A 24,873-nucleotide genomic window follows, 5' to 3' on the forward strand; every position below is an offset into this window, starting at 1 on the left:
TATGGGTCCCTATGTGTCTCTGTGGGTCCCTATGGGTCTGTATGGGGTCTCTATGGGTCTCTATGGGTCGCTATGGGTCCCTATGGGTCCCTATGGGTCTCTATGGGTCTCTATGGGTCTCTATGTGTTCCTATGGGTCTCTATGGGTTTCTATGTGTCTCTATGTATCTCTGTGTCTCTATGGGTCCCTATGGGTCCCTATGTGTCTCTATGGGTCGCTATGGGTCCCTATGGGTCCCTATGGGTCTCTATGGGTCCCTATGGGTCCCTATGGGTCCCTATGGGTCTCTATGGGTCTCTATGGGTCTCTATGTGTTCCTATGGGTCTCTATGGGTTTCTATGTGTCTCTATGTATCTCTGTGTCTCTATGGGTCCCTATGGGTCTCTATGGGGTCGCTAGGGGTCGCTATGGGTCCCTATGTGTCTCTATGGGTCCCTATGGGTCTCTATGGGTCCCTATGGGTCCCTATGTGTCTCTATGTGTCTCTATGGGTCCCTATGTGTCTCTATGTGTCTCTATGGGTCGCTATGTGTCTCTATGTGTCTCTATGGGTCCCTATGTGTCTCTATGGGTCCCTATGGGTCCCTATGTGTCTCTATGTGTCTCTATGGGTCCCTATGTGTCTCTATGTGTCTCTATGGGTCCCTATGTGTCCCTATGTGTCTCTATGGGTCCCTATGTGTCCCTATGTGTCTCTATGGGTCCCTATGTGTCTCTATGGGTCTCTATGGGTCTCTATGGGTCTCTATGGGTCCCTATGTGTCTCTATGGGTCTCTATGGGTCTCTATGGGTCCCTATGTGTCTCTATGGGTCCCTATGGGTCTCTATGGGGTTATGGGGTCCCTATGGGTCTCTATGGGTCCCTATGGGTCTCTATGGGTCGCAATGGGTCTCTATGGGTCGCTATGGGTCCCTATGTGTCTCTATGGGTCCCTATGGGTCTCTATGGGTCTCTATGGGTCGCTATGGGGCAGGTGAAGCTGCGCTGTAGGAAGGGGATCCCGTCGTCGCTCCGTGCTCGCACCTGGCAGCTCCTGCCCCATAGCGGGGGCTGTGTATCTATGTGTCTCTATGGGTCCCTATGGGTCCCTATGGGTCCCTATGGGACGCTATGGGTCGCTATGGGTCTCTATGGGTCCCTATGTGTCGCTATGGGTCTCTATGGGTTTCTATGTGTCTCTATGGGTCCCTATGTGTCTCTATGGGTCTCTATGGGTCTCTATGGGTCCCTATGGGTCGCTATGTGTCTCTATGGGTCTCTATGGGTCCTTATGGGTCTCTATGTGTCTCTATGGGTCTCTATGGGTCCCTATGGGTCCCTATGTGTCCCTATGGGTCGCTATGGGGCAGGTGAAGCTGCGCTGTAGGAAGGGGATCCCGTCGTCGCTCCGTGCTCGCGCCTGGCAGCTCCTGTCGGCCAGTCACCAGCTGCAGATGGACAACCCGGGGCTGTTCCAGGTAATGGGGGCAATTAGTGGGGGTAATTAGTGGGGGGGGGGGCAATTAATGGGGGTAATAAGGGGGTGGGGGGGTAAATAGGGACATTAAGGGGTTGGGGGGCCAGTAAGGGGGTTGGGGGGGCAATAAGGGGGGGAATAAGGGGGTAGGGGGGGAATAAGGGGGGCAATAAGGGGGTGGGGGGGTAAATAGGGGCAGTAATGGGGGGTAATAAGGGGGTGGATGGGCAGTAATGGGGGTAATAAGGGGATGGGGGGTAAATAGGGCGACATTGGGGGGCAATAAGGGGGAAATAGGGGCAATAAGGGGGGGTAATAAGGGGGTAGGGGGGATAAGGGGGGCAATAAGGGGGATAATAAGGGGCAATAAAGGGGGTAGGGGGCAATAAGGGGGGGAAATAGGGGCAATAAGGGGGGAAATAAGTGTGCGGTGGGGCAATAATGAGGGTAGGGGGACAATAAGGGGGGGCAATAAGGGGGGAGGGGGGCAATAAGGGGGTGGGAGGGCAAATAGGGGCAGTAATGGGGGTAATAAGGGGGTAAGGGGCAATAAGGGGGGGCAGTAACGGGGTGGGGGGGCCATAAAGGGCCATATATGGCCGTATAGGGTCATAAGGTCTCTATGGGTCCCTATGGGTCTCTATGGGGTCTGTATATATCTCTATGGGTCGCTATGGGTTTCTATGGGTCTCTGTGGGTCTCTGTGTGTCCCTATGGGTCTCTATGGGTCTCTATGGGGTCTATGGGGTCTCTATGGGTCTCTATGTGTCCCTATGGGTCTCTATGGGTCCCTATGGTTCCCTATGTGTCCCTATGGGGTCTCTATGGGTCTCTATAGGTCTCTATGGGGTCTGTGGGGTCCCTATGGGTCTCTATGGGCCTCTATGGGGCTCTATGTGTCCCTATGGGTCTCTATGGGGTCTATGGGGTCTCTATGGGTCTCTGTGTGTCCCTATGGGTCTCTATGGGTCTCTATAGGTTCCTGTGGGTCTCTATGGGTTCCTATGGGTCTCTGTGGGGTCTATGGGGTCTTTATGGGTCTCTATGTGTCTCTATGGGTCTCTGTGGGTCCCTATGGGTCTCTGTGGGGCCTATAGGTCTACTATGGGGTCTCTATGGGTCCCTATGTGTCTCTATGGGTCCCTATGGGGTCTCAATGGGTCCCTACGGGTCTCTATGGGGTCTCTATGGGTCTCTGTGGGTCCCTATGGGTCTCTGTGGGTCCCTATGTGTCTCTATGGGTCTCTATGGGGTCTATGGGGTCCCTATGGGTCTCTATGGGGTCTCTATGGGTCTCTATGGGTCTCTATGGGTCCCTATGGGTCTCTATGGGGTCTATGGGGTCTTTATGGATCCCTATGGGTCTCTATGGGGCCTATAGGTCTACTATGGGGTCTCTATGGGTCCCTATGTGTCTCTATGGGTCCCTATGGGGTCTCTATGGGTCCCTATGGGTCTCTATGGGGTCTATGGGTCTCTATGTGTCCCTATGGGTCTCTATGGGTCCCTATGTGTCTCTATGGGTCTCTATGGGGTCTCTATGGGTCTCTATGGGGTCTCTATGGGTCTCTATGGGTCTCTGTGGGGTTCTATGGGTCTCTATGGGGCTCTATGTGTCCCTATGGGTCTCTATGGGGTCTATGGGTCTCTATGTGTCCCTATGGGTCTCTATGGGTCCCTATGTGTCTCTATGGGTCTCTATGGGGTCTCTATGGGTCTCTATGGGGTTCTATGGGTCTCTATGGGGCTCTATGTGTCCCTATGGGTCTCTATGGGGTCTATGGGGTCTCTATGGGTCTCTATGTGTACCTATGTGTCTCTATGGGTCCCTATGGTTCCCTATGGGTCCCTATGTGTCCCTATGGGGTCTCTATGGGTCTCTATGGGTCTCTATGGGGTCTGTGGGGTCCGTATGGGTCTCTATGGGTCTCTATGTGTCCCTATGGGTGTCTATGGGGTTTCTATGGGTCTCTATGTGTCCCTATGTGTCTCTATGGGTCCCTATGTGTCTCTATGGGTCCCTATGTGTCCCTACGGGTCTCTATGTGTCTCTATGGGGTCTCTATGGGTCTCTATGTGTCCCTATGTGTCCCTATGGGTCTGGTTATGGGTCTGCCCCATAGGACCTGGAGCGCCAGCCGGGTGACTCGCGTTGGTTGGACGCCATTGAGAAGGATTTACACCGACAGTTCCCGTTCCACGAGATGTTCGTCGCACGGGGGGGACACGGGTGAGGACGCGGCCCCATGGGGTCGCTATGGGGCCCTATAGGTCCTTATGGGACCCTATGGGTAGCTATGGGTCCCTATGGGTCCTTATGGGGCCCTATGGATCGCTATGGGTCCTTATGGGTTCTTATGGGACCCTATGGGTAGCTATGGGTCCTTATGGGTCGCTATGGGTAGCTATGGGTCCCTATAGATTCTTATGGGTCCTTATGGGTTCTCTATGGGTCCTATGGATCGCTATGGGTCCTTATGGGACCCTATGGGTCTCTATGGGTCGCTATGAGTCCCTATGGGACCCTATGGGACTCTATGGGTTGCTATGGGTCTCTATGGGTCGCTATGGGTCGCTATGAGTCCTTATGGGACCCTATGGGACTCTATGGGTTGCTATGGGTCTCTATGGGTCGCTATGGGTCTCTATGGGTTCTTATGGGTCCTATGGGTTCTTATGGGACCCTAGGGTCCCTATGGGTAGCTATGGGACCCTATGGATCGCTATGGGTCCCTATAGGTCCTTATGGGACCCTATGGGTAGCTATGGGTCCTTATGGGTCCTATGGGGTCTGTATGGGTCCTTATGGGGTCTGTATGGGTCCTTATGGGTCTCTATGGGTCCTATGGGTCTCTATGGGTTCTTATGGGACCTTAGGGTCCCTATGGGTAGCTATGGGACCCTATGGATCGCTATGGGTCCCTATGGGTCCTTATGGGACCCTATGGGTAGCTATGGGTCCCTATGGGTCCTTATGGGACCCTATGGGTAGCTATGGGTCCCTATGGGTCCTTATGGGATCCTATGGGTAGCTATGGGGCCCTATAGGTCCTTATGGGACCCTATGGGTCGCTATGGGTCCCTATGGGTCCTTATGGGACCCTATGGGTACCTATGGGGCCCTATGGATTCTTATGGGACCCTATGGGTAGCTATGGGTCCTTATGGGTCCCTATGGGTCCTATGGGTCTCTATGGGTTCTTATGGGTCCTATGGGTTCTTATGGGACCCTAGGGTCCCTATGGGTAGCTATGGGACCCTATGGATCGCTATGGGTCCCTATGGGTCCTTATGGGTCCTTATGGGACCCTATGGGTAGCTATGGGTCCCTATGGGTCCTTATGGGGCCCTATGGATCGCTATGGGTCCTTATGGGTTCTTATGGGACCCTATGGGTACCTATGGGGCCCTATGGATTCTTATGGGACCCTATGGGTAGCTATGGGTCCTTATGGGTCCCTATGGGTAGCTATGGGTCCCTATAGATTCTTATGGGTCCTTATGGGTTCTCTATGGGTCCTATGGATCGCTATGGGTCCTTATGGGACCCTATGGGTCTCTATGGGTCTCTATGGGTCGCTATGAGTCCTTATGGGACCCTATGGGACTCTATGGGTTGCTATGGGTCTCTATGGGTCACTATGGGTCTCTATGGGTTCTTATGGGTCCTATGGGTTCTTATGGGACCCTAGGGTCCCTATGGGTAGCTATGGGACCCTATGGATCGCTATGGGTTCCTATGGGTCCTTATGGGACCCTATGGGTAGCTATGGGTCCCTATGGGTCCTTATGGGACCCTATGGGTAGCTATGGGGCCCTATGGGTCCTTATGGGATCCTATGGGTCGCTATGGGGCCCTATAGGTCCTTATGGGACCCTATGGGTCGCTATGGGTCCCTATTGGTCCTTATGGGACCCTATGGGTCACTATGGGGCCCTATAGGTCCTTATGGGACCCTATGGGTAGCTATGGGTCCCTGTAGGTTCTTACGGAACCCTATGGGTAGCTATGGGTTCTTATGGGTCCCTATAGGTTCTTATGGGTCCCTATGGGTTCTTATGGGACCCTATGGGTAGCTATGGGTCCCTGTAGGTTCTTATGGGTCCCTATGGGCCCCTATGGGTCCTTATGGGACTCTATGGGTCTCTATGGGTCCCTATGGGTCTTATGGGGTCTCTAGGTCTCTATGTGCTCCTATGGGTCCTATGGGTCTCTATGGGTCCTTATGGGTCCTTATGGGGTCTCTATATGTCTCTATGGGTCTCTATGTGTCCTTATGGGTCCTTATGGGTCTCTATGTGCCCCTATGGATCCTATGGGTTCTATGGGTCTCTATGGGGTCCCCTTTATCCCTTCCCCTGTTCCCATATATAAAGGCAGCAGGACCTGTACCGGGTGCTGAAGGCCTACACGGTGCTGCGGCCCCACGAGGGTTATTGCCAGGCACAGGCTCCCGTGGCTGCTGTGCTGCTCATGCACATGCCTGCTGAGGTAGGGGGCTCTATGGGGAGATATGGGGCTCTATGGGGTGTCTATGGGGTCTCTATAGGGTCCTATGGGGCTCTATGGGGTCCTATGGCGCTCTATGGGGAGATATGGGGTCTCTATGGGGAGCTATGGGGTCTCTATGGGGAGCTATGGGGTCTCTATGGGGAGATATGGGGGGCTATGGGTTGTCTATGGGGCTCTATGGGGAGATATGGGGCTCTATGGGGTCCTATAGGGCTCTATGGGGTCCCTGTGGGTCTCTATGGGTCTCTATGGGGTCACTATGGGGCTCTATGGGTCACTATGGGGCTCTATGGGTCTCTATGGGTCTCTATGGGGTACTATGGGGTCTCTATGGGTCTCTATGGGGTGCCTATGGGGTGTCTATGGGGCTCTATGGAGAGATATGGGGTCCTATGGGGCTCTATGGGGTCTCTATGGGGCTCTATGGGGTGTCTATGGGGCTCTATGGGGTCTCTATGGGTCTCTATGGGGTGTCTATGGGATAAAAGGGGACTCTATGGGTCTCTATGGGGCGCTATGGGGCAGTAGGAGCTCTGCGGCCCCACGAGGGTTATTGCCAGGCACAGGCTCCGGTGGCTGCTGTGCTGCTCATGCACATGCCTGCTGAGGTATGGGGTGTCTATAGGGCTCTATGGGGAGATATGGGGCTCTATGGGGTCCTATGGGGTCTCTATAGGGTCCTATGGGGCTCTATGGGGTCCTATGGGGTCTCTTTGGGGAGATATGGGGTCCTATGGGGTGTCTATGGGGCTCTATGGGGTCCTATGGGGTCTCTATGGGGCTCTATAGGGTCCTATGGGGTCTCTATGGGGCTCTATGGGGAGCTATGGGGCTTTAAGCGGTCTCTATAAGGCTCTGTGGGGCTCTATGGGGTGTCTAAGGGGCTCTATGGGGAGCTATGGGTGTCTATGGGGTGTCTATGGGGTCCTATGGGGTCCTATGGGGTCTCTAAGGGGCTCTATGGGGTGTCTATGGGGCTCTATGGGGTGTCTATGGGGCTCTATGGGGCTCTATGGGGTGTCTATGGGGCTCTATGGGGTGTCTATGGGGCTTTATGGGGCTCTATGGGGTGTCTATGAGGCTCTATGGGGCTCTATGGGGAGCTATGGGGTCTCTATGGGTCTCTATGGGGTCCTATGCGGTCTCTGTGGGTCTCTATGGGGTCCTATGGGGCTCTATGGGGTCCTATGGGGCTCTATGGGGTCCTATGGGGTCTCTTTGGGGAGATATGGGGTCCTATGGGGTGTCTATGGGGCTCTATGGGGTCCTATGGGGTCTCTATGGGGCTCTATAGGGTCCTATGGGGTCTCTATGGGGCTCTATGGGGAGCTATGGGGCTTTAAGCGGTCTCTATAAGGCTCTGTGGGGCTCTATGGGGTGTCTAAGGGGCTCTATGGGGAGATATGGGGCTCTATGGGGTGTCTATGGGGCTCTATGGGGAGATATGGGGCTCTATGGGGTGTCTGTGGGGCTCTATGGGGTGTCTAAGGGGCTCTATGGGGAGATATGGGGTCCTATGGGGCTCTATGGGTCTCTATGGAGCTCTATGGGGCTCTATGGGGTGTCTATGGGGTCTCTATGGGGTCTCTATGGGGTCCTATGGGGTCTCTTTGGGGAGATATGGGGTCTCTATGGGGAGATATGGGGCTCTATGGGGTCCTATGGGGTCTCTTTAGGGTCCTATGGGGCTCTATGGGGTCCTATGGGGGCTCTATGGGGAGATATGGGGTCCTATGGGGTGTCTATGGGGCTCTATGGGGTCTCTATGGGGCTCTATGGGGAGATGTGGGGCAGTAGGGGGAGCTATGGGTCTCTATGGGGCACTGTGGGGCTCTATGGGGTGTCTATGGGGCTCTATGGGGCTCTATGGGGTGTCTATGGGGCTCTATGGGGTGTCTATGGGGCTCTATGGGGTCCTATGGGGTGATAGGGGGGTCTATGGGGCTCTATGGGGCTCTATGAGGAGCTGTGGGTGTCTATGGGGTGTGTATGGGGCTCTATGGGGAGATATGGGGTCCTATGGACTCTCTATGGGGCTCTGTGGGTCTCTATGGGGGGCTATGGGGTGTCTATGGGTGTCTATGGGGCTCTATGGGGTCCTATGGGGTCTCTTTAGGGTCCTATGGGGCTCTATGGGGTCCTATGGGGTCTCTTTGGGGAGATATGGGGTCCTATGGGGTGTCTATGGGGCTCTATGGGGAGATATGGGGTCTCTATGGGGAGATATGGGGTCCAATGGGGTCTCTATGGGGCTCTATGGGGAGATATGGGGTCCTTTGGGGGTCTATGGGGCTCTATGGGGTCTCTATGGGTGTCTATGGGGCTCTATGGGTTGTCTATGGGGTCTCTATGGGGCTCTATGGGGCTCTATGGGGTGTCTATGGGGCTCTATGGGGTGTCTATGGGGCTTTATGGGGCTCTATGGGGTGTCTATGAGGCTCTATGGGGCTCTATGGGGAGCTATGGGGTCTCTATGGGTCTCTATGGGGTCCTATGGGGTCTCTGTGGGTCTCTATGGGGTCCTATGGGGCTCTATAGGGTCCTATGGGGTGATAGGGGGGTCTAAGGGGCTCTATGGGGAGATATGGGGTCCTATGGGGTGTCTATGGGGCTCTATGGGGTCTTAGGGGGTCCTATGGGGCTCTATGGGGTCCTCTGGGGCTCTATGGGGCTCTATGGGGTGTCTATGGGGCTCTATGGGGCTCTATGGGGTGTCTATGGGGCTCTATGGGGTGTCTATGGGGCTTTATGGGGCTCTATGGGGTGTCTATGAGGCTCTATGGGGCTCTATGGGGAGCTATGGGGTCTCTATGGGTCTCTATGGGGTCTCTATGGGGTCTCCATGGGGCTGTATGGGGCTTATGGGGGCTCTATGGGGTCTCTATGGGGCACTATGGGGTCTCTATGTGTCTCTATGGGGTCTTAGGGGGTCCTATGGAGCTCTATGGGGTCCTATGGGGTCTCTATGGGGAGATATGGGGCTCTATGGGGAGCTATGGGGTGTCTATGGGGCTTTCTGGGGTAATAGGGGGCTCTATGGGGTCTCTATGGGGTCTCTATGGGGCGCTATGGGGCAGTAGGAGCTCTGCGGCCCCACGAGGGTTATTGCCAGGCACAGGCTCCAGTGGCTGCTGTGCTGCTCATGCACATGCCTGCTGAGGTCAGTTGGGGGGCAGTATGGGGAGATATGGGGAGATGTGGGGTATATGGGGTCCTATGGGGCTCTATGGGGTCCTATGGGGTCTCTATGGGGAGATATGGGGTTCTATGGGGTCCTATGGGGTCTCTTTGGGGAGATATGGGGTCCTATGGGGTGTCTATGGGGCTCTATGGGGTCCTATGGGGTCTCTATGGGGCTCTATAGGGTCCTATGGGGTCTCTATGGGGCTCTATGGGGAGCTATGGGGCTTTAAGCGGTCTCTATAAGGCTCTGTGGGGCTCTATGGGGTGTCTAAGGGGCTCTATGGGGAGCTATGGGTGTCTATGGGGTGTCTATGGGGAGCTATGGGGTCCTATGGGGTCTCTATAGGGCTCTATGGGGTCTCTATGAGGAGATATGGGGTCCTATGGGGTCTCTATGGGGTCTCCATGGGGCTGTATGGGGCTTATGGGGGCTCTATGGGGTCTCTATGGGGCACTAGGGGTCTCTATGTGTCTCTATGTGTCTCTATGGGGTCTTAGGGGGTCCTATGGGGCTCTATGGGGTCCTATGGGGTGTCTATGGGGCTCTATGGGGTGTCTATGGGGCTTTATGGGGCTCTATGGGGTGTCTATGAGGCTCTATGGGGCTCTATGGGGAGCTATGGGGTCTCTATGGGTCTCTATGGGGTCCTATGGGGTCTCTGTGGGTCTCTATGGGGTCCTATGGGGCTCTATAGGGTCCTATGGGGTGATAGGGGGGTCTAAGGGGCTCTATGGGGAGATATGGGGTCCTATGGGGTGTCTATGGGGCTCTATGGGGTCTTAGGGGGTCCTATGGGGCTCTATGGGGTCCTCTGGGTCTCTATGGGGCTCTATGGGGTGTCTATAGGGTCCTATGGGGCTCTGTGGGGCTCTATGGGGTCTCTATGGGGATCTATGGAGTTCTATGGGGCTTTACAGGGTCTCTATGGGGTCTCTATGGGTCTCTATGGGGTGTCTATGGGATAAAAGGGGACTCTATGGGGCTCTCTGGGGCTCTATGGGGCAGTAGGAGCTCTGTGGCCCCACGAGGGTTATTGCCAGGCACAGGCTCCGGTGGCTGCTGTGCTGCTCATGCACATGCCTGCTGAGGTAGGGGGTGTCTATGGGGAGATATGGGGAGATATGGGGCTCTATGGGGTCCTATGGGGTCTCTATAGGGTCCTATGGGGCTCTATGGGGTCCTATGGGGTCTCTTTGGGGAGATATGGGGTCCTATGGGGTGTCTATGGGGCTCTATGGGGTCCTATGGGGTCTCTATGGGGCTCTATAGGGTCCTATGGGGTCTCTATGGGGCTCTATGGGGAGCTATGGGGCTTTAAGCAGTCTCTATAAGGCTCTGTGGGGCTCTATGGGGTGTCTAAGGGGCTCTATGGGGAGCTATGGGTGTCTATGGGGTGTCTATGGGGAGCTATGGGGTCCTGTGGGGTCTCTATAGGGCTCTATGGGGTCTCTATGAGGAGATATGGGGTCCTATGGGGTCTCTATGGGGTCTCCATGGGGCTGTATGGGGCTTATGGGGGCTCTATGGGGTCTCTATGGGGCGCTATGGGGTCTCTATGTGTCTCTATGTGTCTCTATGGGGTCTTAGGGGGTCCTGTGGGGCTCTATGGGGTCCTATGGGGTCCTATGGGGTGATAGGGGGGTCTATGGGGAGATATGGGGTCCTATGGGGTGTCTATGGGATCTCTATGGGGCTCTATGGGGCTCTATGGGGTGTCTATGGGGCTTTATGGGGTCCTATGGTGTCCTATGGGGTCTCTAAGGGGCTCTATGGGGTGTCTATGGGGCTCTGTGGGTCTCTATGGGGCTCTATGGGGTGCCTATGGGGCTCTATGGGATGCCTATGGGGCTCTATGGGTCTCTATGGGGTCTCTATGGGGTCTCTATGGGTCTCTATGGGTCTCTATGTGTCTCTATGGGTCTCTATGTGTCTCTATGGGTCTCTATGTATCTCTATGGGTCTCTATGTGTCTCTATGGGTCGCTATGGGGCAGAGCTGACCCCCATTCCCCCCCCCAGGCTGCGTTCTGGTGTTTGGTGCAGATCTGTGACCGGTACCTGCCGGGGTATTACAGCCCAGGGCTGGTGAGATGGGGGATAGGGGGGGATATGGGGGGATATGGGGTTATATGGGGTTATATGGGGGGATATGGGGTGGATATGGGGTTATATGGGGGTATATGGGGGGATATGGGGGGATATGGGGTTATATGGGGGTATATGGGGGGATATGGTTCCCTATGTCTCCCTATGTGTCCCAATGGGGGTCTCTATGGGTCTCTATGTATCCCTATGTGTCCCTATGGGTCTCTATGGGGTCCCTATGTGTCCCAATAGGTGTCTCTGTGTCCCTATGGGTCTCTATGGGTCCCTATGTCTCCCTATGTCTCCCTATGGGTCTCTATGGGTCTCTATGGGTCCCTATGTATCCCTATGTGTCCCTATGTGTCTCAATGGGTCTCTATGGGGTATCAATGTATCTCTATGTGTCCCTATGTGTCCCTATGGGTCTCTGTGTGTCCCTATGGGGTCTCTATGTGTCCCTATGGGTCTCTATGTGTCCCTATGTTTCCCTGTGGGTCCCTATGTGTCTCAATGGCTCCCAATGGGGTCTCTATGGCTCCCTATGGCTCTCCATGTATCTCTATGTATCCCTATGGCTCCCTATGGGTCCCTATGGGGTCCCTATGTGTCCCTGTGGGTCTCTGTGTGTCCCTATGTATCTCTATGGGTCCCTATGTGTCTCTATGGGGTCTCTATGTATTCCTATGTGTCCCTATGTGTCTCTATGTGTCCCTATGTGTCTCTATGGGTCCCTATGGGTCTCTATGGGTCTCTATGGGGTCCCTATGCGTCCCTATGTCTCCCTATGGGTCCCTATGTCTCCCTATGTGTCCCTATGGGTCTCTATGTGTCCCTATGTGTCTCTATGGGTCTCTATGGTCCCTATATATCCCTATGCCCCATAGGAAGCCGTGCAGCTGGACGCAGCCGTGTTTGGGTCCCTGTTACGCCGCGTCTCCCCCTGCGCTATGGGGTCTCTATGGGTCCCTATGTGTCCCTATGGGTCCCTATGTGTCCCTATGGGTCTCTATGTGTCCCTATGGGGTCTCTATGGGTCCCTATGTGTCCCTATGGGTCTCTATGTGTCCCTATGGGTCTCTATGGGTCCCTATTTGTCCCTGTGTGTCTCTATGTGTCTCTATGGGTCTCTATGGGTCCCTATGTGTCCCTATGGGGTCTGTATGGGTGCCTATGGGTCTCTATGGGGACCCTATGGGGTCTATGTAGGTCTATGGGTCTCTATGGGTCTCTATGGGTTCCTGTGGGTCCCTATGGGTCTCAATGGGGTTCCTATGGCTCCCTATGGCTCTCCATGTGTCTCTATGTGTCCCTATGGGTCTCTATGGGTCCCTATGGGGTCTATGTAGGTCTATGGTTCCCTATGTGTCCCTATGGCTCCCTATGGGGTCCCTATGGGGTCCCTATGGGTCTCTATGTGTCCCTATGTATCTCTATGGGTCCCTATGTGTCTCTATGGGGTCTCTATGTATTCCTATGTGTCCCTGTGTGTCTCTATGGGTCTGGTGGGGTCCCTATGGGGTCTCTATGTATCCCTATGGGTCTCTGTTTCTCCCTATGGGTCTCTATGGGTCCCTATGGGTCCCAATGGGCTTTCTATGTGTCTCTATGTGTCCCTATGTGTCCCTATGGGTCTCTATGGGTCCCAATGTATCCCTATGTGTCCCTATGTGTCTCTATGGGTCCCTATGTGTCCCTATATATCCCTATGCCCCATAGGAAGCCGTGCAGCTGGACGCAGCCGTGTTCGGGTCCCTGTTACGCCGCGTCTCCCCCTGCGCTATGGGGTCTCTATGGGTCCCTATGGGGTCCCTATAGGTCCCTATGGGTCTCTATGGGTCCCTATGTGTCCCTATGGGTCTCTATGGGTCCCAATGTATCCCTATGGGTTTTAGGAAGCCGTGCAGCTGGACGCAGCCGTATTCGGGTCCCTGTTACGCCGCGTGTCCCCCTGTGCCCACCGTCACCTTTTGGGTCAGGGGGTGGATCCAGTTCTGTATCTCACCGAGTGGTTCATGTGCATCTTCGCACGCACGCTGCCGTGGGCTGCGGTGTTACGGGTATGGGACATGTTCTTCTGTGAAGGTAAAGCTATGGGTCACTATGGGGTGATATGGGGGGATATGGGGGGATATGGGGGGATATGGGGGGATATGGGGGGATATGGGGTGATATGGGGAGATATGGGGAGATATGGGGTGATATGGGGGGATATGGGGGGATATGGGGTGATATGGGGGGATATGGGGTGATATGGGGGGATATGGGGGGATATGGGGTCTCTATGGGGTGATATGGGGTGATATGGGGTCTCTATGGGGTGATATGGGGTCTCTATGGGGTGATATGGGGTCTCTATGGGGTGATATGGGGTGTCTATGGGGCTCTATGGGGTGATATGGGGTGATATGTGGCAATATAGGGTGATATGGGGTCTCTATGGGGTGATATGGGGTCTCTATGGGGTGATATGGGGTGTCTATGGGGCTCTATGGGGTGATATGGGGTGATATGCGGCAATATAGGGTGATATGGGGTCACTATGGGGTGATATGGGGTCTCTATGGAGCTCTATGGGGTCACTATGGAGCTCTATGGGGTCTCTATGGGGCTCTATGGGCTGCCGTGGGCTGCGGTGCTACGTGTATGGGACATGTTCTTCTGTGAAGGTAAAGCTATGGGTCACTATGGGGGGATATGGGGGGATATGGGGGGATATGGGGTGATATGGGGTGATATGGGGCTCTATGGGGTTCTATGGGGTCTCTATGGGGTGATATGGGGCTCTGTGGGGTCTCTATGGGGCTCTATGGGGTGATATGGGGTCTCTATGGGGGATATGGGGTGATATGGGGTGATATGGGGTGATATGGGGGGATATGGGGTGATATGGGGTGATATGGGGTGATATGGGGTGATATGGGGGGATATGGGGTGATATGGGGGGATATGGGGTCTCTATGGGGTGATATGGGGTGATATGGGGCGATATGAGGTGATATGGGGTGATATGGGGTCTCTATGGGGTGATATGGGGTGATATGGGGTCTCTATGGGGTGATATGGGGTCTCTATGGGGTGATATGGGGTGATATGGGGTCTCTATGGGGTGATATGGGGTCTCTATGGGGTGATATGGGGTGTCTATGGGGCTCTATGGGGTGATATGGGGTGATATGCGGCAATATATGGTGATATGGGGTCTCTATGGGGTGATATGGGGTCTCCATGGGGTGATATGGGGGGATATGGGGTCTCTATGGGGTGATATGGGGTCTCTATGGGGTGATATGGGGAGATATGGGGTCTCTATGGGCTGCCGTGGGCTGCGGTGCTACGGGTGTGGGACATGTTCTTCTGTGAAGGTAAAGCTATGGGGCGATATGGGGGGATATGGGGGGATATGGGGGGATATGGGGTGATACAGGGTCTCTATGGGGTTCTATGGGGTCCCTATGGGGTCTATGGGGTCTCTATAGGGTCCCTATGGGGTCCCTATGGGGTCTATGGGGTGATATGGGGCTCTGTGGGGTCTCTATGGGGTGATATGGGGTCTCTATGGGGTGATATGGGGGGATATGGGGTGTCTATGGGTCACTATGGGGTGATATGGGGTGATATGGGGTCTCTATGGGGTGATATGGGGTCTCTATGGGGTGATATGGGGTCTCTATGGGGTGATATGGGGTCACTATGGAGCTCTATGGGGTCTCTATGGGGCTCTATGGGCTGCCGTGGGCTGCGGTGCTGAGGGTGTGGGACATGTTCTTCTGTGAAGGTAAAGCTATGGGTCACTATGGGGTGATATGGGGGGATATGGGGTGTCTATGGGTCTCTATGGGGTGATATGGGGTCTCTATGGGGTGATATGGGGCTCTATGGGGTCTCTATGGGGTGATATGGGGTGATATGGGGTCTCTATGGGGTGATATGGGGCTCTATGGGGTCTCTATGGGGTGATATGGGGTGATATGGGGTCTCTATGGGGTGATATGGGGGGATATGGGGTGCTATGGGGTCTCTATGGGGCTCTATGGGCTGCCGTGGGCTGCGGTGCTACGTGTATGGGACATGTTCTTCTGTGAAGGTAAATCTATGGGTCACTATGGGGTGATATGGGGGGATATGGGGTGATATGGGGTCTCTATGGGGTGATATGGGGGGATATGGGGTCTCTATGGGGTGATATGGGGTCTCTATGGGGTGATATGGGGGGATATGGGGTCTCTATGGGGTGATATGGGGTCTCTATGGGGTGATATGGGGGGATATGGGGTCTCTATGGGGTGATATGGGGTCTCTATGGGGTGATATGGGGGGATATGGGGTCTCTATGGGGTGATATGGGGTGATATGGGGTCTCTATGGGGTGATATGGGGGGATATGGGGTCTCTATGGGGTGATATGGGGGGATATGGGGTCTCTGTGGGGTGATATGGGGTGTCTATGGGGCTCTATGGGGTGATATGCGGCAATATAGGGTGATATGGGGTCTCTATGGGGTGATATGGGGGGATATGGGGTCTCTATGGGGCTCTATGGGCTGCCGTGGGCTGCGGTGCTACGGGTATGGGACATGTTCTTCTGTGAAGGTAAATCTATGGGGCGATATGGGGGAATATGGGGGGATATGGGGTCTCTATGGGGTGATATGGGGGGATATGGGGTGATATGGGGTGATATGGGGTCTCTATGGGGTGATATGGGGTCTCTATGAGGTGATATGGGGTGATATGGGGGGATATGGGGCGATATAGGGTGATACGGGGTCTCTATGGGGTGATATGGGATCTCTGTGGGGTGATATGGGGTCTCTATGGGGTGATATGGGGTGATATGGGTCTCTATGGGGCTCTATAGGGTGATGTGGAGTGATAAGGGGTCTCTATGGGGTGATATGGGGTCTCTATGGGGTCTCTATGGGGTGATATGGGGGGATATGGGGTGATATGGGGTGTCTATGGGGTGATATGGGGTGATATGGGGTGCTATGGGGTCTCTATGGGGTCTCTATGGGGGGATATGGGGTCTCTATGGGGCTCTATGGGCTGCCGTGGGCTGCGGTGCTACGGGTGTGGGACATGTTCTTCTGTGAAGGTAAAGCTATGGGGGGATATGGGGGGATATGGGGGGATATGGGGTGTCTATGGGGCTCTATGGGGTGATATGGGGTCTCTATGGGGTGATATGGGGTCTCTATGGGGTGATATGGGGGGATATGGGGTCTCTATGGGGTGATATGGGGTGATATGGGGTCTCTATGGGGTGATATGGGGGGATATGGGGGGATATGGGGTGATATGGGGTCTCTATGGGGTGATATGGGGTGCTATGGGGTCTCTATGGGGCTCTATGGGCTGCCGTGGGCTGCGGTGCTACGGGTGTGGGACATGTTCTTCTGTGAAGGTAAAGCTATGGGTCACTATGGGGTGATATGGGGGGATATGGGGTGATATGGGGTGGTATGGGGTCTCTATGGGGTAATATGGGGTGATATAGGGTGATATGGGGTGCTATGGGGTCTCTATGGGGTCTCTATGGTGTGATATGGGGTGATATGGGGTGATATGGGGTCTCTATGGGGTGATATGGGGTGATATGGGGTCTCTATGGGGTGATATGGGGGGATATGGGGTGATATGGGGTCACTATGGGGTGATATGGGGGGATATGGGGTCTCTATGGGGTGATATGGGGTCTCTATGGGGCTCTATGGGGTGATATGGGGTCTCTATGGGGCTCTATGGGCTGCCGTGGGCTGCAGTGCTGAGGGTATGGGACATGTTCTTCTGTGAAGGTAAAGCTATGGGTCACTATGGGGTGATATGGGGGGATATGGGGGGATATGGGGTGATATGGGGAGATATGGGGTGATATGGGGTCTCTATGGGGTGATATGGGGGGATATGGGGTCTCTATGGGGTGATATGGGGGGATATGGGGTGATATGGGGGGATATGGGGTGATATGGGGGGATATGGGGTGATATGGGGTCTCTATGGGGTGATATGGGGGGATATGGGGTGATATGGGGTGATATAGGGTGATATGGGGTCTCTATGGGGTGATATGGGGGGATATGGGGGGATATGGGGTGATATGGGGTCTCTATGGGGTGATATGGGGTGATATGGGGTCTCTATGGGGTGCTATGGGGTCTCTATGGGGCTCTATGGGCTGCCGTGGGCTGCGGTGTTACGGGTGTGGGACATGTTCTTCTGTGAAGGTAAAGCTATGGGGCGATATGGGGTGATATGGGTCCCTATGGGTCTCTATGGGGCGATATGGGGGGATATGGGGTGTCTATGGGGTGATATGGGGTGATATGGGGGGATATGGGGTGATATGGGGTGCTATGGGGTCTCTATGGGGTGATATGGGGGGATATGGGGTGATATGGGGTGATATGGGGTGATATGGGGGGATATGGGGTGATATGGGGGGATATGGGGTGATATGGGGGGATATGGGGTGATATGGGGTCTCTATGGGGTCTCTATGGGGTGATATGGGGTCTCTATGGGGTGATATGGGGGGATATGGGGTGATATGGGGTGATATGGGGTCTCTATGGGGTGATATGGGGGGATATGGGGGGATATGGGGTGTCTATGGGTCTCTATGGGGTGATATGGGGGGATATGGGGTCTCTATGGGGTGATATGGGGTGATATGGGGTCTCTATGGGGTGATATGGGGTCTCTATGGGGTGATATGGGGTAATATGGGGTCTCTATGGGGTGATATGGGGTGCTATGGGGTCTCTATGGGGCTCTATGGGGTGATATGGGGTCTCTATGGGGTGATATGGGGTGCTATGGGGTCTCTATGGGGCTCTATGGGGTGATATGGGGTCTCTATGGGGTCTCTATGGGGCTCTATGGGCTGCCGTGGGCTGCGGTGCTGAGGGTATGGGACATGTTCTTCTGTGAAGGTAAGGCTATGGGTCACTATGGGGGGATATGGGGGGATATGGGGTGATACAGGGTCTCTATGGGGTTCTATGGGGTCCCTATGGGGTCTCTGGGGTGATATGGGGTTCTATGGGGTTCTATGGGGTCTCTATGGGGTGATATGGGGGGATATGGGGTCTCTATGGTGTGATATGGGGTGATATGGGGTGATATGGGGTCTCTATGGGGCTCTATGGGGTGATATGGGGTCTATATGGGGTCTCTATGGGGCTCTATGGGCTGCCGTGGGCTGCGGTGTTACGGGTATGGGACATGTTCTTCTGTGAAGGTAAAGCTATGGGGCGATATGGGGTGATATGGGTCCCTATGGGTCTCTATGGGGTGATATGGGGGGATATGGGGTGCTATGGGGTCTCTATGGGGTGATATGGGGTGATATGGGGTCTCTATGGGGCTCTATGGGCTGCCGTGGGCTGCGGTGTTACGGGTGTGGGACATGTTCTTCTGTGAAGGTAAAGCTATGGGGCTCTATGGGGTGATATGGGGGGATATGGGGTGATATGGGGGGATATGGGGTCTCTATGGGGTGATATGGGGTGCTATGGGGTAATATGGGGTCTCTATGGGGTGATATGGGGGGATATGGGGTCTCTATGGGGTGATATGGGGTCTCTATGGGGGGATATGGGGTGATATGGGGTCTCTATGGGGTGATATGGGGGGATATGGGGTGATATGGGGTCTCTATGGGGCTCTATGGGGTGATATGGGGTGATATGGGGTGATATGGGGTCTCTGTGGGGCAATATAGGGTGATATGGGGTCTCTATGGGGTGATATGGGGTAATATGAGGTCTCTGTGGGGTGATGTGGGGTGATATGGGGTCTATGGGGCGATATGGGGTGATATGGGGTCTCTATGGGGTGATATGGGGTGCTATGGGGTCTCTATGGGGCTCTATGGGCTGCCGTGGGCTGCGGTGTTACGGGTATGGGACATGTTCTTCTGTGAAGGTAAGGCTATGGGTCACTATGGGGTGATATGGGGGGATATGGGGTGATACAGGGTCTCTATGGGGTTCTATGGGGTCCCTATGGGGTCTATGGGGTCTCTATAGGGTCCCTATGGGGTCCCTATGGGGTCTATGGGGTGATATGGGGCTCTATGGGGTTCTATGGGGTCTCTATGGGGTGATATGGGGGGATATGGGGTCTCTATGGGGTGATATGGGGTCTCTGTGGGGTGATATGGGGTCTCTATGGGGTGATATGGGGTGATATGGGGTCTCTATGGGGTGATATGGGGTAATATGGGGTCTCTATGGGGTGATATGGGGTCTCTCTGGGGTGATATGGGGGGATATGGGGTGATATGGGGTGATATGGGGTCTCTATGGGTCTCTATGGGGTGATATGGGGTCTCTATGGGGTGATATGGGGGGATATGGGGTGATATGGGGTCACTATGGGGTGATATGGGGGGATATGGGGTCTCTATGGGGTGATATGGGGTCTCTATGGGGCTCTATGGAGCTCTATGGGGTGATATGGGGCTCTATGGGCTGCCGTGGGCTGCAGTGCTGAGGGTATGGGACATGTTCTTCTGTGAAGGTAAAGCTATGGGTCACTATGGGGTGATATGGGGGGATATGGGGGGATATGGGGTGATATGGGGAGATATGGGGTGATATGGGGTCTCTATGGGGCGATATGGGGTGATATGGGGTCACTATGGGGTGATATGGGGTGTCTATGGGGTGATATGGGGTGATATGGGGTCTCTATGGGGTGATATGGGGTCACTATGGGGTGATATGGGGTCTCTATGGGGTGATATGGGGGGATATGGGGTGATATGGGGGGATATGGGGTCTCTATGGGGTGATATGGGGGGATATGGGGTCTCTATGGGGTGATATGGGGTCTCTATGGGGTGATATGGGGTCTCTATGGGGTCTCTATGGGGTGATATAGGGTGATATGGGGTCTCTATGGGGTGATATGGGGGGATATGGGGTCTCTACGGGGCTCTATGGGGTGATATGGGGTCTCTATGGGGTGATATGGGGTCTCTATGGGGTGATATGGGGTGATATGGGGTCTCTATGGGGTGATATGGGGGGATATGGGGTCTCTACGGGGCTCTATGGGGTGATATGGGGTGATATGGGGTCTCTATGGGGTGATATGGGGTGCTATGGGGTCTCTAAGGGGCTCTATGGGGCTCTATGGGGTCCTCATTGGGTTCTATGGGGTCCCCATTGAGTTCTATGGGGTCTTGTTGGGTTCTATGGGGTCCTCATTGGGTTCTATGGGTTCTATGGGGTCCTCATTGGGTTCTATGGGGTCCTCATTGGGTTCTATGGGGTCTATGGCGTCCTCATTGGGTTCTATGGGTTCTATGGGATCCTCATTGGGTTCTATGGGGTCCTCATTGGGTTCTATGGGTTCTATGGGGTCCTCATTGGGTTCTATGGGGTCTATGGGATCCTCATTGGGTTCTATGGGGTCCTCATTGGGTTCTGTGGGTTCTGTGGGGTCCCCATTGAGTTCTATGGGGTCCTCATTGAGTTCTATGGGGTCCTCATTGAGTTCTATGGGGTCCTCATTGGGTTCTATGGGGTCCCCATTGAGTTCTATGGGGTCCTCATTGGGTTCTATGGGGTCCCCATTGAGTTCTATGGGGTCCTCATTGGGTTCTATGGGGTCCCCATTGAGTTCTATGGGGTCCTCATTGGGTTCTATGGGGTCCCCATTGGGTTCTATGGGGTCCTCATTGAGTTCTATGGGTTCTATGGGGTCCTCATTGGGTTCTATGGGGTCTATGGGATCCTCATTGGGTTCTATGGGGTCCTCATTGAGTTCTATGGGTTCTATGGGGTCCTCATTGGGTTCTATGGGTTCTATGGGGTCCCCATTGAGTTCTATGGGGTCCGCATTGGGTTCTATTGCTCGCTATGGGGCAGGGGTGAAGGTGATGTTCCGTGTGGGGCTATGGGGTCCTCATTGGGTTCTATGGGGTCTATGGGGTCCTCATTGGGTTCTATGGGGTCCTCGTTGGGTTCTATGGGGTCCTCGTTGGGTTCTATGGGTTCTATGGGGTCCTCATTGGGTTTTATGGGGTCTATGGGGTCCTCATTGGGTTCTATGGGTTCTATGGGGTCCTCATTGGGTTCTATGGGTTCTATGGGATCCTCATTGGGTTCTATGGGGTCCTCATTGGGTTCTATGGGGTCTATGGGATCCTCATTGGGTTCTATGGGGTCCCCATTGAGTTCTATGGGGTCTTGTTGGGTTCTATGGGGTCCTCGTTGGGTTCTATGGGGTCTATGGGGTCCTCATTGGGTTCTATGGGGTCTATGGGATCCTCATTGGGTTCTATGGGGTCCTCATTGGGTTCTATGGGGTCTATGGGGTCCCCATTGGGTTCTATGGGGTCCCCATTGAGTTCTATGGGGTCCTCATTGGGTTCTATGGGGTCCTCATTGGGTTCTATTGCTTGCTATGGGGCAGGGGTGAAGGTGATGTTCCGTGTGGGGCTATGGGGTCCTCATTGGGTTCTATGGGGTCCTCATTGGGTTCTATGGGGTCTATGGGATCCTCATTGGGTTCTATGGGGTCCTCATTGGGTTCTATGGGGTCCCCATTGAGTTCTATGGGGTCCCCATTGAGTTCTATGGGGTCCTCATTGGGTTCTATGGGTTCTATGGGGTCCCCATTGAGTTCTATGGGGTCTTGTTGGGTTCTATGGGGTCCTCATTGGGTTCTATGGGTTCTATGGGGTCCCCATTGAGTTCTATGGGGTCGTCATTGGGTTCTATGGGGTCCTCATTGGGTTCCATTGCTCGCTATGGGGCAGGGGTGAAGGTGATGTTCCGTGTGGGGCTATGGGGTCCTCATTGGGTTCTATGGGTTCTATGGGGTCCCCATTGAGTTCTATGGGGTCCTCATTGGGTTCCATTGCTCGCTATGGGGCAGGGGTGAAGGTGATGTTCCGTGTGGGGCTATGGGGTCCTCATTGGGTTCTATGGGGTCTATGGGATCCTCATTGGGTTCTATGGGGTCCCCATTGGGTTCTATGGGGTCCTCATTGGGTTCTATGGGGTCTATGGGATCCTCATTGGGTTCTATGGGGTCCTCATTGGGTTCTATGGGGTCCTCATTGGGTTCTATTGCTCGCTATGGGGCAGGGGTGATGGTGATGTTCCGTGTGGGGCTATGGGGTCCTCATTGGGTTCTGTGGGTTCTATGGGGTCCTCATTGGGTTCTATGGGGTCCTCATTGGGTTCTATGGGGTCTATGGGGTCCCTATTGGGTTCTATGGGGTCCTCATTGGGTTCTATGGGGTCCTCATTGGGTTCTATGGGTTCTATGGGGTCCTCATTGGGTTCTATGGGGTCTATGGGGTCCTCATTGAGTTCTATGGGTTCTATGGGGTCCTCATTGAGTTCTATGGGGTCCCCATTGAGTTCTATGGGGTCCCCATTGAGTTCTATGGGGTCCTCATTGTGTTCCATTGCTCGCTATGGGGCAGGGGTGAAGGTGATGTTCCGTGTGGGGCTATGGGGTCCTCATTGGGTTCTATGGGTTCTATGGGGTCCCCATTGGGTTCTATGGGGTCCTCATTGGGTTCCATTGCTCGCTATGGGGCAGGGGTGAAGGTGATGTTCCGTGTGGGGCTGGTTCTGCTCCGTTTGGCTTTGGGGTCACCCGACAAACTGAGAAACGCCCCCGGGATGTTTGAGACCATGGAGCTGCTGCGCAGCGTCCCCCCCCCGGGGCTGCACGAGGATCTGCTGGTGCAACAGGTGGGATCTATGGGGTCTATGGGGCGCTATGGGGCTCTATAGGGCCTTAAGGGGTCACTAAGGTGCTCTATGGGGCTATATGGGGTCACTATGGGGCACTATGGGGCTCTATGGGGTCTCTATGGGGTCTCTATGGGGTGCTATGGGGTCACTATGGGGCACTATGGGGCTCTATGGGGCGCTATGAGGTCTCTATGGGGCGCTATTGGGTCATTACAGTGCTCTATGGGGTCATTATGGGGCTCTATGGGGTACTATGAGGTCATTATGAGGTTTCATGGGGCTATATGGGGTCACTATGGGTCTCTATGGGGTTCTATGGGGTCACTATGGGGTGCTATGGGGTCTCTATGGGGCTCTATGGGGATGTTTGAGACCATGGAGCTGCTGCGCAGCGTCCCCCCCCCGGGGCTGCACGAGGATCTGCTGGTGCAACAGGTGGGATCTATGGGGTGATATGGGGTGATATGGGGCTCTATGGGGCTCTATAGGGCCTTAAGGGGTCACTAAGGGGCTCTATGGGGCGCTATGGGGTGCAATGGGGTCTCTATGGGGCGCTATGGGTCACTATGGGGCTCTATGGGGTCACTATGGGGCTCTATGGGGTCTCTATGGGGTCTCTATGGGGTCTCTATGGGGCGCTATGGGTCACTATGGGGCTCTATGGGTCACTATGGGGCTCTATGGGGTCTCTATGGGGTGTTATTGGGTTGTTATGGGGCTCTATGGGGCTCTATGGGGCTATATGGGGTCACTATGGGGCTCTATGGGTCTCTATGGGGTCTCTATGGGGTCTCTATGGGGCGCTATGGGTCACTATGGGGCTCTATGGGTCACTATGGGGCTCTATGGGGTCTCTATGGGGTGTTATTGGGTTGTTATGGGGCTCTATGGGGCTATATGGGGTCACTATGGGGCTCTATGGGGCTCTATGGGGTCTCTATGGGGTGCTATGGGGTCACTGTGGGGCACTATGGGGCTCTATGGGGTCACTGTGGGGCACTATGGGGCTCTATGGGGCGCTATGGGGTCTCTATGGGGTTCTATGGGGTCTCTATGGGGTTCTGTGGGGTGATATGGGGGGATATGGGGTCCCTATGGGGTGATATGGGGTCTCTATGGGGTCCCTATGGGGTGATATGGGGTCTCTATGGGGTGATATGGGGCTATATGGGGGATCTATGGGGTGATATGGGGTCTCTATGGGGTCTATGGGGGATCCATGGGGTTATATGGGGGGGATGTGGGGGGATCTATGGGGTCTATGAGGTGATATGGGGTCTCTATGGGGTCTCTATGAGTCCCTATGGGTCCCTATGGGGTCCCTATGGGTCTCTATTTGTTCCCTATGGGTCCCTATGGGGTCCCTATGGGTCTCTATGGGTCCCTATGGGTCCCTATGGGTCTCTATGAGTCCCTATGGGGTCCCTATGGGTCCCAATGGGTCTCTATGGGTCCCAGTGGGTCTCTATGTGGTCTCTATGGGTCTCAATGGGTCTCTATGGGTCCCAGTGGGTCTCTATGGGGTCTCTATGGGTCCCAATGGGTCTCTATGGGTTCCAGTGGGTCTCTATGGGGTCTCTATGGGTCTCTATGGGGTCTGTATGGGTCTCTATGGGGTCTCTATGGGTCCCAATGGGGTCCCTATGGGTCCCAATGGGTCTCTATGGGTCCCAGTGGGTCTCTATGGGGTCTCTATGGGGTCTGTATGGGTCTCTATGGGGTCCCTATGGGGTCCCTATGGGTCCCAATGGGTCTCTATGGGTCCCAGTGGGTCTCTATGGGGTCTCTATGGGGTCTCTATGGGTCTCTATGGGGTCTCTGTGGGTCTCTATGGGTCCCTATGGGGTCTCTATGGGGCTCTATGGGGCGCTATGGGTCACTATGGGGCTCTATGGGTCTCTATGGGGTC

At 54.5% G+C, this 24,873-nt stretch overlaps 1 protein-coding gene across 1 annotated transcript in view; it reads left to right on the forward strand.

The window, feature by feature from the left end:
- Positions 1 to 24,873, forward strand: part of LOC146751962 (uncharacterized) — a 33,229-nt gene that overhangs the window by 6,114 nt on the left and 2,242 nt on the right. The window contains exons 4-9 of the mRNA XM_085533336.1: positions 1,354 to 1,461; positions 3,584 to 3,690; positions 5,838 to 5,952; positions 11,176 to 11,241; positions 13,134 to 13,323; positions 22,807 to 22,961. Coding sequence (XP_085389462.1) covers positions 1,354 to 1,461; positions 3,584 to 3,690; positions 5,838 to 5,952; positions 11,176 to 11,241; positions 13,134 to 13,323; positions 22,807 to 22,961 — 741 coding nt within the window. The remainder of the gene's footprint in view (positions 1 to 1,353; positions 1,462 to 3,583; positions 3,691 to 5,837; positions 5,953 to 11,175; positions 11,242 to 13,133; positions 13,324 to 22,806; positions 22,962 to 24,873) is intronic.

The sequence above is a fragment of the Coturnix japonica genome, unplaced genomic scaffold (genome assembly GCF_054131305.1).
Source record: "Coturnix japonica strain WE unplaced genomic scaffold, WE-NBRP24 Scf058, whole genome shotgun sequence".
NCBI classification, from domain to species: domain Eukaryota; kingdom Metazoa; phylum Chordata; class Aves; order Galliformes; family Phasianidae; genus Coturnix; species Coturnix japonica.